At 50.5% G+C, this 17,298-nt stretch overlaps 1 protein-coding gene across 1 annotated transcript in view; it reads left to right on the top strand.

Annotated features, from left to right (window-relative positions):
• MXRA8 (matrix remodeling associated 8) overlaps positions 1-17,298 on the top strand; it is a 36,604-nt gene that overhangs the window by 5,658 nt on the left and 13,648 nt on the right. The window contains exons 3-6 of the mRNA XM_007070191.4: positions 5,597-5,620; positions 6,099-6,407; positions 7,023-7,124; positions 8,413-8,871. Coding sequence (XP_007070253.1) covers positions 5,597-5,620; positions 6,099-6,407; positions 7,023-7,124; positions 8,413-8,871 — 894 coding nt within the window. The remainder of the gene's footprint in view (positions 1-5,596; positions 5,621-6,098; positions 6,408-7,022; positions 7,125-8,412; positions 8,872-17,298) is intronic.

Here is a 17,298-nt window from a genome sequence, read left to right as displayed (position 1 = left end):
GTCCCTTTCATCTCCTGGAGCCATCCGCCATCGTGGCCCTGGATGTCGCATTGACAGTGCTGTGAATTGAGCCCGGGGCTCCTGGCTGCCCCTTGCCTCCGTCACACAAACTTTGTCAGTGTAAGGGGCTGTACAGCTGCCAGGATGGGTGACTGGCCTTTCTTCCAGCATAGGCAGAGCTGGTGCAATGCCTCTACAATACGCCTCCTTCCAGTCCAGTGGGAGGGTGGCCACAGTGCGGCTGTGCTCCGGCTGTTCCCAGCTGCCCCAATGGCTGCATGGGGCCGGAGGCAGGTTAGGGCAGTGCCTTAGGCTGCTCTTACTTGGCTGGGGCCCAGGGCAGCTCCAAACCACGACCCAGAATCAGGGAGGTGCCACTGTTCTTTCATCCCATCTCCGGTCTCAGGCACATTGGTGAATTGGGTCCCAGTAGCCCACGGGCATCCCTGATCTCACGCCACCCCACTGTTCCCCCTGCATCCTGCCCAGTCGGCTCAACTCATTACCTCCTTTGTCTCCTCCCACTCCTGGCTTCGCACCTCCTTTCACGCTGCCCTCCTGACGCGGTTACTGCCTCGATCAAGGTGGGCAGAGCGGCCTCTTTCTGTTGACAGGATCAGTACTGACAGGTGGGAGTCGGTGTCACTGAGCCATGCACAGTCCAGGGTTTGTATCCCAGCCAGTCCGGATGAATAATAGAACTGAGGCCTCGAAGTACATCCCTGGCAAAGCACAGACAGGTATTATGCCTATTTTATGGATGGGTAAATTGAGGCACAGAGAAACACAGTGACATGCCCATGTCCTACAATGAGTGGCAGAGCTGGGAAGAGAACTCAGGAGTCCTGACATGCAGTTGCCTAGTAACTGCAAGACTGCTGCTTCCCCTGTAAGGATCTATGAGCAGAGGCTTTAACAGATGAATGAAAGAAAGCCGGCAGGAGCCGTGGAAAGTTTTTGTCTCCTGGAAGCTGCTGCCCTGATGTTACAGATGATCACGCTCTGCAGCCTTGTTTCACAGAACAACCACGCTTTGCAATGTGGTGGAGGAACACACGTGGCCTGTTAATAAGCTCCAGCAGCCCATCCTGGCAATACGCCCCAGTGGATGGATGGGAGAGTGAGGGCTTGTGTGGTCCTGGTCATGCCAGTTGGTAAAACCAGCATAAAAACAGAATCCAGAAATGGGGGGAGAGGGGCTCTGCTATTCTTAGCTCAGGGACGATGCAGGCCGTGGAATGGAGAACACGGAGGGTTTCTGGGTTTGGAAGGCTCAGCTGGATGGCTTTGTCAGATGTCCAATTTATGCAGTTTGCCTCCATGGTTTTTACATTAAGTTGTAAGGGGGAAAGGGAAAAATAAATGCATTCCCACGGCTCGCCCACAAGAGGAGATTCTTGCAGCACCAAATCAATCCATTATTAAATGAACAGCAAAACGAGGCTCTGACAGCACTGGCTTTGCAGACAGCTAGCAGCCCCAAGTTGTAGGCATTGTGCTCTGGGACAAAGGACATTTGACTGCATCTCCTCATCATGACATCACCTCCTGGTGTCGTGATGCAAACCTCACCGTATCCTGACTGGTTAGCATCACACCGTAACACTGATGCATGGCAGTACAGGGCCAGGACCCAGCACGATGACATGATGTCCCTTCACACCTGAAGATATGCCCAGGTCCTAGTTATTCCATCACTGTGTGTGAGTAACTCCCAGTGATTTCAGTCACTTACTGCAGCCCTGGGACAGCTGATCCATCAGGGCTCACTCATGAAGATCAAGATCAGTGAAAACCATAAGACAAATTTCTCCCAGACAGTTCAAACAATGCACTTTAGTTCTCACCTGCGGTTCCGGCCCTCAGGCTTGCCCAGAGTTTGCATGGTGGTTTGTGATATGAACCCCTGCCCGCTGGTGAGTAGTCTGGGTCCAGCATGTTCATTAGCGCAGGATCAAGAGGTTAAAGCATGGACCTGGGTGTTAGAAGATCTGCCTAATTTGCAGTCAAGGTGGGACCGTGAACTAATTATTTAGCATTTGTGCCTCAGTTTTTCTACCAGTAAAATTAATACTTTGATCCATGTTTGTAAAGCATTTTGGGATCCTCAGAAGGAGAGTGCTATAGAAAGGCAAAGTATTATTTTCTTGTTGCCCCAAGCTAAATCTGAGCTTCCAGAAACGAAGGCCTGAGCATTATCGTTCTGCGCCATCAAGTGCTTTGTAAACCACAAGAACAGGGATTGGAAACGAAGGAATCACTTCACTGTTTGGGAATGTGTTGTCCCTTTCTTTTATATGAAGTGATACAAAGTACACCGGCATTTCCCCAGCGTATTCTCTTTGTAAAGCTGCAGATATAAATGCAGAAGAAAAGGCTTCCCTCTGGAGTATCTTTGAATGGAGCTCTTGCCTGGAAACTGCCATTCTCCCACCATGGCGTCACTGCCAGTGCTTTGCGAGAGGCAGAGAAGAAGAGTGGTTTATTTCACTGAGCATGTTCTCTGTGGGTGTGATTGAAGTAGCCCCATTCTGGAGTTAATTTATTCCCTGTAGCAAGAAATATTCCAGTCTTTGTCCGGGTGGCATTGTGCCCATGGCATTAGCAGGACAAAACAACTAATTATCCGGCTGTAACCCATTTGTGCTTCAATGGTTAACAGATGGTTTAGGGAGATGAATGATGCCACTGTGTTGTGATACTGAACCATGCTCTCCACACTGCCCACTGGACTTCCCATCCTACGTAACTAGCAGGAGGAACTGGGCTATGCGAAGGTGGAAACGAAGACATTTGTTTATGTCCCAGGAAGTAGTTCTCAGTACATGGATCTGAGTTATGTGGGCTTGAGAGGCTGCACTGGGTTAGCCCGGGGAAGCCAGGCGTGTTAGGGAGATAGAATTTAATGGGGTTGCCCTTGATGTCAACAGGTGGTTTCTCTGCATAGTACTGGCAGTGAAGTGTGAAAGGAACGTGCAGGGGAACACACCTGAGTGCAGCGAGCTTGGTCAAAGGATTCATGCTTTTCTGATCAGCAGCTTTTTGCCTTTTATGAAACACTAGAACTCAGTTGCATCAACTCCAGCGTTGGTGCTGCTGTCCTGTCTCCTGAAAGGTGCTAGCTTCAAAGCCTTGGGCGCCAAAGTTCCTCTGTTTAGCCACAGGACAGGAAGAGTGGCAGTGTGGTCTTCCCCTCCACTTTACTCCAGCTCAGCTCTAACCTGGGCAAAACAAGAAGGGACTTGAATCTCCAGGTCTCTGTTGGGACAGCAATCTGGGTGCCCTCTAAGAAGGAGCCAGAGTGAGATTACCAAACACTGTTCACACAGATAGCACAGAGCCGAGCAGGGTTCAAATAGATGACCTACAAGGGGAAGGCTCCATATCCCATTGCTAATTCCATGAGCCATCCAGCACCCCCTTGCTGTACAGTCCATGGATGATCCCTGGAATCGCAATGGACCGTCATGGGGATCCTGGTCCGTGTGGCAGCAGCAGAGACGCAATTGTGCCTTGTCACCCTTTCTTACTACCCGTTTGTGGGAGAAGGGTGGAACTTTTATCTTCCAGATGTAAGGTTAGGTGTCCTCCTACAAGACCCCAGGGCCCCTCCCACTCCAAATGAACAGCTCAGAGGGCCTCGCCCTGGCTGACTACATACCAGGCAGAACAAAAGCCTCTATTATATAATGGTAGTGTGGTCAGACGCACTGCCTAGCACCACCGGCTAAACAGCTGGAACCAGTGGGGAGAGACCAAGGTGATGTTTGTATGCCAGTTCGGTTATAAACACTCCGTCTCGGCAAGAGAACACTGGGGGAGGGTGAGTATTTTGGCAATTCCCTACAATTTCCCATCGATGGGCGTGCTCAGCCGCTGTCTCGTGTTACCCTGCACAGAGCTGGTTGAAATGCCAGCAGCAATCGGCCACTTGTGTTCACTAGCGTTCCTGCCGTGGCTGCGGGTGGTGGAACTGCCCCGTCGGTAGCAGTGGTGGAAAATGTTAGGGAGGAAAAAACCCCGTGGTAGACAAGGTCTTGTTTCCATTGTGTAAAGCCAGGCTTTGTGGTGTGAGGGCACAGGGATAGTCCCTGTCAGTATGCTCCCACCCCTAATCACAGCTCCGAGCTATGAGGCTAAGCTGTAGTTTTCTCTGGGCAAAGCTACAACTGAGAAGCAGTGCGTGACTGCAATCCGGCTGAAAGCACTGTTGTGACTGGCCCAGGATGGAAGGCACCATACAGGCATCAGAAAGGCCAGTGATTGCCTGAGAACAGGACCCCTGGCCACTTAGTTCCAAAAATGCTGGCCTCAGCCCTTTTAGCGACAGGAGAAACCCCTAGTGATGGCTAGCTGAGAACGTCTACACCGCCATCGGGACAGTATGTGTAGACACACCAGAGCTAGCTCACTGGAAATAGCAGTGGAGCCCCCTGGCCTGGGCTAGCTGCCTGAGTCTGTACCTACCGTCCCAGTCCAGATTGGACAATGGGAGGTGCCCAGGCAGCCATGGCCACACTGCTATTTTAGCAAGCTAACTTAATCAAAGCTAGCTCGGGTATGTCTGCATGAGTTGCAGTCATGCCTCCCAGTTGCTTTGTGGACATACTCTTAAGGTCAGGTTCAAATCCTGTCTGCAGGCTGCACCCATTAGAAGGCGTAAGTTACATACACGTTTAAGGCCTGATCTTGGGAGGAACCGGATTGGTTTCCATGCACAGGATCTGGCCCTCAGCTGCTAAATTGCACCTCTGCATTGACTCCGGGCCGCACTAGTGCGTTGTTTACATGCTTCGTTTTTTTCTTTTTTTATCGTGGTGGCTCCCGAACAGAATTAAGATATTTAACAGGTGAGAAGCTGTATCTGTAGGACCAATTGAGGAGAAATTAAACTGGGGTCATAAACTCCCCTCTAGCCCGACCAGCGCATTAAAAGGTGAATGCGAGGACTGGAAGAAATCCCTGTTTTTCTTCCGCGGACATGAATGGCCTGTTCATTTCAATGTGGGAGGGGGTTGGTGGATACAGTGTTTGGCCTTTGAAAGATACCACAAATACCAGGCCACTGATAAGTTTCCAATCCACTTTGCTCCCTTTTCTAATGATCACCTGGACCAGGGTATGAGTAAAATGAACAGAAGAGAATCCAGATAATGAAAAAGATGGGAGGAAGGGCCAGACCAGATCGCTGGGGTTGAAGGTGGTGAAGAGAGTTAATTAGCATGGTAAACGCCTGGCCCACAGTTTAATCTGATGCCTCAGGTTATCAAAGCCAAGACCAAATCCGGCTATATTTTTGATCCCGTGTCTCCGCCCCCTTCTCCAGCCTGCTTGTTTTTTATATCCTCTGGACGCTCTTTGGGTCAGGGACCCTCATTTCTTATGCTTGTAAAGGGCCTGGCACTGTGGGACCTAGACGGGTTGTGAGGCCGTCAGCACTAGCACAATATAAATATGAAATAATCACAATATTGAAGAAGAGCTGAAGGATGGAATAATAAAAATAAAGGAAAGATGCTGGCTGCTGGCTATGAATATATTTAATACTTGCTCATTTACTTTGTCAGTAACATTATTTTCTTTTTTCCTTCAACAGCGTCTATTGTTCATTTGTATTCAGGTAAGTGATGCCCTTTTACTCTGTCTTGGTTTTAGGATTGTTAGAAGTATGGGAACTGACTAAGGTTGCCAACGCTCCCAGTTTGACCAGGAGTCTCCCGGAATCAGGCTCGATCTCCCGGAGGCTACTGAAGCCAATCCAGGAGATTTTAGGCTGCTAAAAGTCCAGCAGTGCAGCGGGCCTAAGGCAGGCTCCCTACCTGCCCTGGCCTGCCACTGCTCCCAGAAGTGGCAACGTGGCCGGCAGCGACTCCTAGGAGGAGGCATGGCTGGGGGGGGTCTCTGCACGCTGCCCCCGTCCCAAGCACCAACTCCGCACCTCCCATTGGCCAGGAACGGGGAACCGCCTGGCCGCCCATGAGCCGCTGCCGGACATGCATAGATGCTAGAACATGCTGCCATGACCAACCAGCTGCTTTCATGCATCCTTCCCCACTTCATGTCCCATCAGTCCGGCCTCTCCCTCTCTCTGCCCACAGTCCCAGCTGACATGTTGAACCCCGAGAGCGTGGTGGTGTCGGTGTCGAATGTCAGCGCCGTGGCTGGGTCCCAAACTGTCCTGACCTGCAAGAGTTACCGCATGATCTGGACCCAGGACCGTCTGAATGACCGCCAGCGTGTGGTCCACTGGGACTTGTATAGCAACCCGGAGGGAGATTACAAGGCGGAGAGGCTGTGTGACATGTACTCGGCTGGGGAGCAGCGGGTGTATAGCTCCTACAACCAAGGGAGGATAGCCATGCCCCAGAATGCGTTCGCAGATGGCAACTTCTCACTGGTGATCAAAGGTACCAGGAGCCAAAGTGATCTCTCCTTCCATTGCTGTAGCTCCATGCTCTTGTACTGAGATTTCCTAAGGGGAAGGGCAGGCTGATGTCATCTGAGACTCAGGAAATGCAGTGTTCTAACCACGAGTAAAGTAACCACCTTTTAAGAGAAACTTGCCTTGCAACCACTTTGAAAGTCTTAATCACTGTGTGTCAAAGAGGAAGGATAGCCTTATGGGTAAAGCACTCTGGGTTCCAGTCCTAGCACTGTCGTGGACTCCCTGTGTGGCCTTGATTGAGTCACTTAATTACTCTGTGCCTCATTTCCCCACCTGTAACATGATAAGAATCCTGCCTTTCTCCCACTCTCTGTCTGTCTTGTCTATGCAGATTGTACGCTCTTTGGGTCTCTTACAGTGCCTAGCACAAGCTTGGCTGGGGCCGGTATTACTGAAATGCCAAAGAATAACTCAAACAAACAAGAATGAGCTCAAATGAGCATGTAACTGCAGTGGGACGTTGGCCCTGTTTGTCTAAAGCTCCTTTGGTACCGCCAAGCCTGGGGACGTGCTGCATAAACAGCCGCAGACAAGCGTCACCTTGCTCTTAAAGGTTCTTTTTCTCCTCTTGCACTAGATGTTGCAGAGAGCGACCAAGGCACTTACTCCTGCAACCTCCACCATCACTACTGCCACCTGTACGAAACGGTGAAAATCCAGCTGGAGGTCACCGAGAAAGGTAAAGGCACATGCTGATGCAAACGATGGGCATCGGTCCCTCTGCGGGGGGGCAGGTACTCCCCATGCCCAGTACCTCGGGCCCCAGTCTGACAGAGAACTCTGGGCAGCGGGAGCCCTATGCTCATGGAGAGCCTTGTTGGCTTCACAGGGGTACTGCCCAGGGCTAACACCTTGAGCCAGCTTTGGTGAGGGAGACCCCTGCTCCCACCCAGTGCCTCAGTGAAATCAGTGGGGGGTCTGTGCAAAGGCAGAGCACCGCGCGGGATAGGATCACTGGTGCTGCACGTGAATGTCGCTGCACCTCAAAAGACATCAGTGCTCACTGCAGCTTCTAGCAGCCAGGCAGCTGTGAGGTTTCCTTTGCTTTGCAACTGGAGTCTTGCTGTGTCAAGAGGGGGAGCTTCTAGGGACTGCCACCGATGGCACCACTTGGATGGAGACCTCACTTGCTGTACACGTTCCCCTTTGCCCGCTAGCATCACCTCCATCTTGTCTGGCTTTCCTGCCGGTCCCAGTCTCGTTAGCCCTGGGAAAGAGCTGAGGCTGCCCTGCCTGCCTGTGCTGAGAAAGGGGCGAAGGGCTGAGTGTCCAGCGAGCGTATGGGTAACTCGGATAAGTGGGCGTTGGGATGGGAGGGAAGCAGCATCTTCTCTCTTGCTCCCTGAACGTTTCTGTGCGTATAATAAAACGCCCAGTCTGGCTCCGGGAGCCCCGCTGCTTTTCTGTTTTTTATTGCTCAGCGTGAACAGCCTGCGAGCCAGTGAGCCTGTAATTCCCCCAGTAATTAGGGCACTGGGGGCATCAAAGCATTTCCTGCAAGGAGACTGCCTAAGACGCTTGGAGGATGGGACTCGGCATGTTGAAGATAAAGTCTGTTATTGTTTTCCCATTCTCAGTCATTGGAGAGAGCGTGCTCTTCCTTCTCTGCAAACCTAGCCACGGACTCTCAGCTACGAGGGAGGAGGGACGGGCTCGCAGTTAACACCCTAAACTGGGACCCGGGAGTCCTGCGTTCAGTTCCTAGCTCTGGCACAGACCCTCTGTGGGAGATTTGAGCCAGTCACTCCCCCTCCGTGTGTCTCAGGTTGTGAAGCACTTTGAGATCCTCGGGTGGCAGTGCAAGGCAGGAAAGCATTCTCGGTGGTTCCTAGCATGGGAAAGGCTGGCGTCTAGACAGCAGAGCTGCCGGGGGCAATAAGATAGAATAAGGTGTGTGCGCTGGGTTGTTTCCAGATGAAATGGGACTGTACATGTTTACCCAGCTGCCTCCTGTGTCCTCTCTGCAGCCAGGGAAGCGAAGAGGTACTGGGATGGCGAGAAGGCCGTGATCGTTGCCTTGAAGGACAGCACCGTGGTGCTCCCGTGCGTGAACCGGAACCAGATCTGGACTGAGCGGCACAGCGAGGAGGAGCAGCAAGTGGTTCACTGGGACAGGCAGCCCCCGGGGGTCCCGCACGACCGGGCCGACCGCCTCATAGACCTGTACGCGTCCGGCGAGCGCCGCTCCTACGGGCCTCTCTTCATCCGGCAGAAGATGAACATCACTGAGACGGCCTTCGCCCTGGGCGACTTCTCGCTGCGGATTTCGGGCCTGGAGAACGCGGATGAGGGCACGTACTCCTGCCACCTCCACCATCACTACTGCGGCCTCCACGAGCGCAGGATCTTCCGGGTCTCCGTGACGGAGCCAGTGAGAGAGAAGAAGGTGGTGAACCTCACTAACCCCAACAGCGTGCCAGCTGTAGGTAGGTGACCCTCCCAGGGTGGGGTGTCCTTCCTCCCGGGGAGGAGTGAACAGCTATAGCCCTGCCCTAGGCTGAGAGGGGTCACAGAGCAGGCCTACAGGCCCTGCCCTCAGGGAATGCCTCAAGTTCCAGAGAGTTTTCTAGCAGGCATAGAGATCGCTCTGCTTGCTTTGTGTTGCCCCCACAACAGACCTGGCCTCAGGAGACACTCTGGGGCAGGCCGGAAGGAGGGAGGGGACGTGACCAAGGTGACTCGGCATCCCTGCAATGCTCCGCAGAGGCCACTGAAGCAACTTTGAGATGCTCTGAGAGCTTCCCCAGCCTGAGCCAGGGCCCACACACGTCCCTGCAGCCAGGAGTAGATGAGACTCAAACAATGTCCCTTCTGTCAATGCAGGAATGAATCTGCCCCTATGTTCTGAGGGGTGGTTGGTGTCTTTGTGTGGGTGGTGAGTGCTCTGATTGCTTGAGGGGGAAAGCGTCTGCAAAGAGCAGTCTGAAGCAAACCCTGGGAACCTCTGGACAGGGCCCGATCCTGCCCCCAGCTCCCATTGAAGTCAGTGGGAGTTAAAGATGCTCAGCACCTCTGCAGCCGATGGACCTGATTCTTCTCTGCCTTGTATCTAGTGCCACTGTATACGCTGGTGCAAAGTGCATTTCAAAGGCTACTATTCTGGTGTGAGAGCATTTCACACCCGCTCTGAACAGGTGTCCATGCCAGGCGGTGGAGAATCAGGCCCCAAGATCCCCCTTTTTTTTGCCATATCTCGCATTTTCTTCTCTGGACGAGCTGCTCTCTGACAGCCTGTTCAAACCCTGAACCATCACACTCATCACAGGCAACCCCCCTTCCCCAGTTTAATAATTTTTGAGCCTTCCGGGTTACCATTCTTTATTAACATTTTAAAATATTCATCGTGGTTTAATATTTATTGGCTGCTTAATAGTGAATTTAAACGTGCTTCATAAATCTTTAAGTAGCTCCCTTCTGCTTCAGCAAGAGGCTTTTCCAAGCCACGGAGGTCTGCATCTCCCCACTGGGCCATAGGTCGGCACCCAGAAAAGAGAGGCATTATCAAACAGAGATTGCCCGTGGGCGAGTTTACATAGAGGCTGGGACACAAATATTACGCTCTCTGCCTATGGCCTTTTTGCTGCCGTCCCTTGGCTCGGGGAGTCCCGTTCAGCTGCCATTTTGCAGATCTACATTTCAATTTCAGGGAGGGTCCCCTAGGAATCCAGCGTTGCTCTTTGTTTGTGCAGTCAGTGAACTGGTAATCACCTGAGCAGAAGGTGGACAAAACATGGGAGGAGCTAGAAACAATTTAATACAGACAGACTAGCTCACCAGTCATTCAGTCCCCAAAACAGCTCAAGCAGCGTCTCCCCTCTTGCCTTCTGGAGGAAATACCTAACTAATGTCCTGGCCAATTTGGAATAGCACCGAGAGAGAGCCTCAGTATCCGGACTCATTCTGATGTGGGGTAATTACATTCTGCCTCCTTACCTCGTCCGATGGCTTTCAATAGAGGACATATTCATCGTTTGCACGTCAAAACTGTTGGCTTAGTGTTGCTGTGGGCTGTCCCATAGCTGCTGTGTTTCACCCCAGCAGTGGCTGCATTTCAGTGGTGGGGAAAGTGATCCCAGTGTCGGGTGTTTCGGTTTAATTGAGCCTATCAAGCACGTTGGCAGACAAGGTGCTGGATACGGGCAAGATAGTTTCGGTCATCTGGGTCCTGCACTGGGGTTTGTCACTGGCAAAGAGAACAAAAGGATTAATTATTCCAGTCAAAGAAGCAGGCTGAAGAGCCCTCTCTCACCTTACACTAATTCACATTTAAGCAGCAAACGACTGCTCTTCCTGTGTTCAATGGTTTTTGTTTCTCCCTGGTAAACTTTTGCCATTGCTTTTACTCTTTACTCCGTGACAGTTCATTGGCGTGCACAGGACTAAACACAATAAAATAAAGCTACTATGTTCCGTTAACTGAATGAGAACAGTGGCTGCAGCTGGACTGATAAACACAGTCTTGTAGGTCAGAGTGTGCTGGAGGAACTTAAGGAGACAGTGAGGTCTAAGGATGACCGATGCTAAGCGATGACCGGCGCTATTGAAGGGTAAAGAGGCCTGAGCTGTGCCCTGTGTGCAAAGTATTAGTACAAGAAGGGAAGGAGCCTTCTGCCACTTTGGCAAGCTGGGTCCTGATCCTGCAAATCTGGGTAATGTTTACTCATACGAGTAGTCCCCACTGATCTTCTCTGGCCAACAGCAAAGCCCGACACAGATGAACATGTTCCCTTTGAAGTCAATGGCAAAACTTGCAGAGACAGCAGTGGGAGAAGGATCAGGCCCAGGATCACCCCCCCCGCCACCTCATTTGAAGAACACATAAGGTGGATTATTTCTGTTCAGAGCCTTTGCTAAACAGGTCCATGAGGGGCTGGCTGCTGTGCACTTGGGGCCTGATCTAAAGACCACGGATCTCAGCGGGGTTTGGATCAGGCCCTAATGGGCCTTGGGTAAAGCAAAGCAAGTCGATTCAGCTGCTAAATTTTGCCCCCTTTGGGCCCCTGGGGGCGGTGAGTGCTCATCTGGCCTGCAAAGCGCCACGCTAAGAATTTGCTGAATCGATGGGAATTTGAGAGAAGCTGGAATGTCTCGTGTTCCTGTTCCAAACCCATCGACACCATGCAGCGTGCCGGAGCGGGTCCTGTTTCCATAGCAGTGGGAGTGGCCGTGACAGAACCCCCCACTCCTTGCACACCCCTGTAAAAATCTTCTGGGAGAAATGAAAGAAAAGGAAAACGTCCGGAGATAACAGAACCAAAGTGCTGACCTTTCTCAATGAACAGCTCCAGTTTCAGGCATAGCTCCAAGGTTTGGAGCCATTTCCAGAGAGGAAACTTCATCCTGCTGCCAATAGAAACCTGGGCTGGATTCTGCTCTTGGTTGCACCCGCATAAATCTAGAGTGAACCCACTGACTTTAGTGGAATGATTCTGGACTTACATCTGCGTGACTGAGAGAAGAATCTGGCCGTTATCTCAACGACATATTTATTGTCGCACAGTTCACAGATCTATGCTCAGTTCTCTGCTGGCCTTGAGAGCCTCAACTGGTGCAAAGTGGTGTAGGTCCACAGGCTTCAGTGAAGCTAGACCCATTTACACTAGCGCTGGGGATCTCATCTCTGATATTTTGGTGGCAGGTATGTCAGGAGGCTGTTCCCTGCTTAATTTTTTGCACTAAAAATCAGTTATCCTGGGTTAAAATAAAGCAGCAGCCCTTTGAAAATGCATGCAACTTTGTCATGTATTTCAACCAAAGGTCTCAGAGCACCTTACAAACATTGACTCCCTCAAGTCTCACATGCCTGTGAGATAGGTACTTCTTTATAAAACAAACCTGTTAATTATTCCTCCTTATCCTAAATGGAGTAGTACGGAGCGAGGCAACTAAACGGGATTATGCCGTATTTGAGAGAAACAAGGAAAGGATTTTGACTATGGCTGCATGTGTGTCTGGTCCCCAGTCCTGTATCCTGATGCATGCGAGTGGACCCTCACATCCATGTAGAGCCCTGTGGACTTCATGTCTAAGGGTCTACCTGTATGGATCAGATTGCAGGACTGAGGCCTCGGTGTGTAACCCCGCTGAATTCAGTGATTTATAGTCTGATTTGTGAGCGTGTGTGTGGGAATACCAGTGCCTTAACTCTTGCGTTGCTGGCTAGGTTAGAGCCCGCCTCTTTTGTTAAATAGCAACAACTCTTTTAGGGAACTTTAGTACAGTGGCTTGGGTGCAGCTGGGGATGCGATATTTACAAATATTGCAAGTTTGGCTCTTGTTTGTAGCATAAAGCAACATCACCTAAGCTTACACTTTGGTGGAAAACTAGAATGGGGAAGAGATACTGTATACTAGATAGAGATACTGTTCCTGGCTCTGCCACTAGCCTGCTGAGTGACCTTGGGCAAGTCACTTCACTGCCTGGTACCTCAGTTTCCTCCTCTGTAAAATGTGGGTAATGCTGCTGATCTCCTTTGTAAAGTGTTTTGAGATCTACTGGTGAAAAGCACTAGATAACAGCTAGGTGTTAATAATAATATTAATACTTAATAAAGTAAACCACAAGAGGCCTAACACTGTTTCAAATCTATTCTTTGTTATGTTAGTGAAATCCCCAGTGTCTGCAAAAGGCTAAGCCAGCTCCAGCCCTATCCAGCAAGTGATGTCAGGGGAAGGCAAAAGACCAGTAAGCTGCCACACTGTGGATGTCCCGTCACCTGGTTTAAACATCTGCCTGTGCGGTTGCTTCCTCTGTGTGGCAGCTACTGCCGCCTTTAACAGCGTGGAGATGTGCTGCAGCGCAGTTGATGTTGATGGCTCTGCAAGTGGGTTTTTAATATTTTTTTAAGCCTGGCTCTGGTGACAAGAGTTACCCTATTCGTCCCCAATAGAGCAAGCCAGCAACGGCCAGTGCAATGGGTAGCGATGGTAATAAAAGAGGGATACACGATTGGGCTGGAGGACAAACCCATCAGACCACACAGAACTGAGCCTCTTGATTTTCCAGTGGTGATGTTGGCATTTCCAGGGCATCAACTTTGGCTCTTAAGTTTTTGGCTCAGTTTCCCCAGATGTGTGTATTTAAAAAACAAACAAAACAACCTGCCCCCAAACCAGTAGCTGTATGTACATAACCAGGGCCTTTCACCGCAGGATTGTGGGCACTTGGCAGTCATTAATTAACGCTCGCAGCATCCTTGTGGAGCAAGTCAGTCATTTTTGCTAGATTCTTTGTCTTATTATCGGGGTCTTGTTCCTCCCCCTGAGTGTACGCTGACCCCATGGGAACCAAAGACCCTTCCCCTCATTAGGGACGGGGCCGCGTTGTGAATTTCACATCCATTGGCTTTGTAGCTGAACTCCTCCTCAGTCTGAGGGTGGTGGATATTCTGTCCGGCCCGTTGAAGAGAGCGGCCCAGGTTGGATTGTTTGGATCTGGATTCAAGCTCCCCGAAAGTTCAGGAGGGGTCAGATCCAGTGTTCAGGTTCTGAACCAGGTCTAACTGGGTTTCATCCACAAAGCTTAGCGAAGACTCCATCAGACTTTCAGAAGTCTCCACCTGGCTGTTCCTCCGCTTCCCAGAATGCCCTGCTGCTCTTACCAAGTTGGTAACAAATGGTTTCCCAGGTGGACCACTCCTGTGTGTTCCAGTATTATAGCGGTCAAACTCTCGCGGCAAAAAGACATCACAGCGAGGGCTGAATCCAGCCCTGCGCTATGCAGGGCTGCAAGGACAGGAAAAGGATATAGGTAGCTTCTTCCCTAGTACAACCAGCAGAGCATTACGGGACAGGAGCAACGGACATACCAGCCCAGGCAGCATGTCCCCCAGGGGATTATGCTTTTCTGGCCAGGGTGTGTCCAACCGGCCGATCACACATGCTGCCATCAGCGGGGGATGCTGGCATTTCACTCTTGCTCGGAGCAGCAGCAAAGTGCTCGGCCTGGGCCTGCCCTGTGGAATCCTTGCCTGCCTGGCAGGAGTCACTTTTATAATACAAGCACTGGGGATGTATTTCTGGTCCTGCTTCCTGCTCTTCCCAGACAGGACCCAACCCAGAGCAGCTAGTGGGTTTCCTGATTCCTACCTGTTCTTGAGCAGCTGCCTCAATTCTTCATTTTCATCACCAGTTTAGCATCTTCTAATGCTCAGGGGTCCTGGGTCACTCAAGTGTTTAATTAAAGTTTGGCTGATTGGTTTAATGGGCTATTTGCTCTGGCCTATTAGCCCTTCTGTAACTGGGGTCCTGGACCTTTGGGTCAGGGTGCTCAGAGCTTAGTTTATTGTAGGGAATATGGAGTTTCTGGACCCTGGCTATGTTTGCATTTCTGTACTGATGGAACTGAATAGCTTATAACATTCTCAAATGGCCCGAAAAGCAAAACCAGCTGTTGGAGTCAGGATGAACTCGCTGGCTTCGCTCAGCAGCGACATTCCTCTGACAGCCGATCATCGCTGTGCTTAACCGATACTCCGGAGGTGTCATGTCCCTTACCGGGGAATGACTAAAAAGTCTCAGGGGAGATCTGGTTGCACAGGCAAGGCTGACACAAATGGAGAGCTGGGTTCAAACCGGGGCCAATCATGTCCCAGCTGAGACAGGCCCGGTGGTCTCATTCTAGTCTTGATGGTCGTTTGGTCCACACTGCAAAATCACCCTCCATTTTGGCATAGCATAGTCTTTGCTTAGGACAGGAGTGCTGGCAGAAAGATGGAAGTTCTTTCTTGGCAATATTGTGCATGGTGGGCCGGGGATGGCAGGGGAAAAGTCTGCCACTCAGTGCCTGCTATTTGTCTCTGTTTTTAGCCCCCCACTCTCATGAGCACCAAAATACACTTACAAAGAAAAGATGGAGCTAAATTCTGCTCTCCCTTAGACTGGTGTAAATCCAAAGTAATGGAATTACTCCAGATTGACTCTGGTATAATGGTGAGCAGAACTTGGACCTTTTTAATTATTATATAGACACTGGGGAAACTGAGGAACCAGAATACTTAGGAAGTTTGAGTATGAGAGTGCAGAGCCAGGAATAGAACCCAGGATTCCTGGTCCCTGCTTTAGCCATTAGGGAATTCTGCCTGAATATACTGCAAGGTACGATGGCTCTTTGGGTGTTCCCCCTTACTCTCTCTCACTAACATAGGAATTTAACTCTGAAGCAGCTTTCAGGTTACAATTCCCTGTTGGCGTTTGTCTGGCACTGTGTGAACATTCCCAGTCTCCATGAGACGGCATCGCTTTGAACTCTGCTTCAAAGGGAAGTCTCCCACAGCACAGTGTGTCTCAGGGCTTTGCTATCGATCCTTCAGCAGGATTTATCTAACCCCCTGACTCTTGCAAACAAATATTTCCTTCTCTTTTTCTGGGGGAGGGAGGGAGAGCATTGAAGCAATTATTCAGGCTCTAGAAAAAATACGTTCCATGTACAAACCCTGTTTCCCTTCCCTGCTTGGAAGACGAGCAACTGGAATGGACAAGCGGCTGCGCCCAGAAATGGAATGGATTCCTGGCTTTTTCACTGTGTTCTTAGTTATTTATTTTGTTTTATTTAAAAGAAAATTCATTCTTGGGCATTGCAAATTCCTTCCACTCCATAAATTATAGCACTTGGCAGGGCCAGGCTGTTTCATCTGTTAGCCGTCTGGAGCCGAAGCAGTGCAGTGCATGTCTAAAGCGACCAGAAAAGCTCGCTGTGCTCTCCTGCAGAGGCACCTGGGGCTCTCTTTGCTTCTCCCTGGACTTGCCCCTTTGCTAGACAGGAGCAGTGCAGTGATAATCGGCAAGAGTCACTAAAAGCACGTTTGCTTCCCTGGAAAGTCTTGGGAGCATTAAACATGAGCACATGTTAAAGAATGATTATTAATGCCTTATGCAGCAGATAGGGTGGATGATCTAGTGGTTAGTGAGTTGGCCAGACTCTCGGGGGAGCGGGGTTCACTGCCTGGTTCTACTATCTATGCCCTGCCTGACTGCTCACATCACTGAATCTCCCTGTGACTCAGTTCCCCCTCTGTTAGTTGGGGTTAATAATCCTTAGGATCATACGTTCCTAAAGGCAGGGGCTGTCTCTTATCATGGGTATGTATAGTACTCAGCCCTGTGGGTCCCGATCTCAGCTGGGAGCCTCCAAGCTCAGATGACGAGAGAAACAATCATTGAGACTTCAGAGGGGTAGTGTTGTGGTAATTTAGATGGAATCAAGGGGCCCGAGGTGTTAATGTGAGCCTATGACCCTGCCACTGTCCAGCATTAAACAGCGTCAGGGTTTGGTATCCAGAGACCGCAGGCTGGTCAGCAGCATGGCAATCACCACTAATTATCCATGGAAACCTTTCATTAAAGATCCAGAGAAGAAGGAAAGACGGTTAATGCATTTGAAATGTACCGTATTGAATAAGGCTTTCATTTTAACAACATTCCTTGTTCCCTTTCCCTGTAGCTGAAGGGTGCTCTTCGAAAGGGACCGCCCTTGTGTGACAGTCTGAGATGGTGACAGAGATGGTGATAACTGTCCTTTTGGGGGAAAGAGAAGAAGTTAGTTGAGGGGGATTGGAACAGATGTTGCTGTTATAGTCCGATCCAGCTTCCTTGAAGACAAAACAAGCCAAACTCATCCTAGAAGGAAGAGAAAAGAATCAGACAGACAGAAAATGCAGCTCTGTTGACTTTCACATGCAGTCTCACTGCTGGGAAAAAACAGGCACCATGCACGGTGTTACCAGCCACTCTGAGACCTGGCAAGCTGTAATGAGCGTCGGGCCATTTCAGGCATTGCTTTTATCTGCCTCTCTGGTCACAGGCGTACAGCAGTGTTGCAAATGTGGCCAGCTCAGCCAGACTCGTATTACACA

The sequence above is a fragment of the Chelonia mydas genome, chromosome 18 (assembly GCF_015237465.2).
Source record: "Chelonia mydas isolate rCheMyd1 chromosome 18, rCheMyd1.pri.v2, whole genome shotgun sequence".
NCBI classification, from domain to species: Eukaryota; Metazoa; Chordata; order Testudines; family Cheloniidae; genus Chelonia; species Chelonia mydas.
Note: the sequence above shows the minus strand (reverse complement) of the source record. Positions and strands in the feature narration are given on the sequence as shown.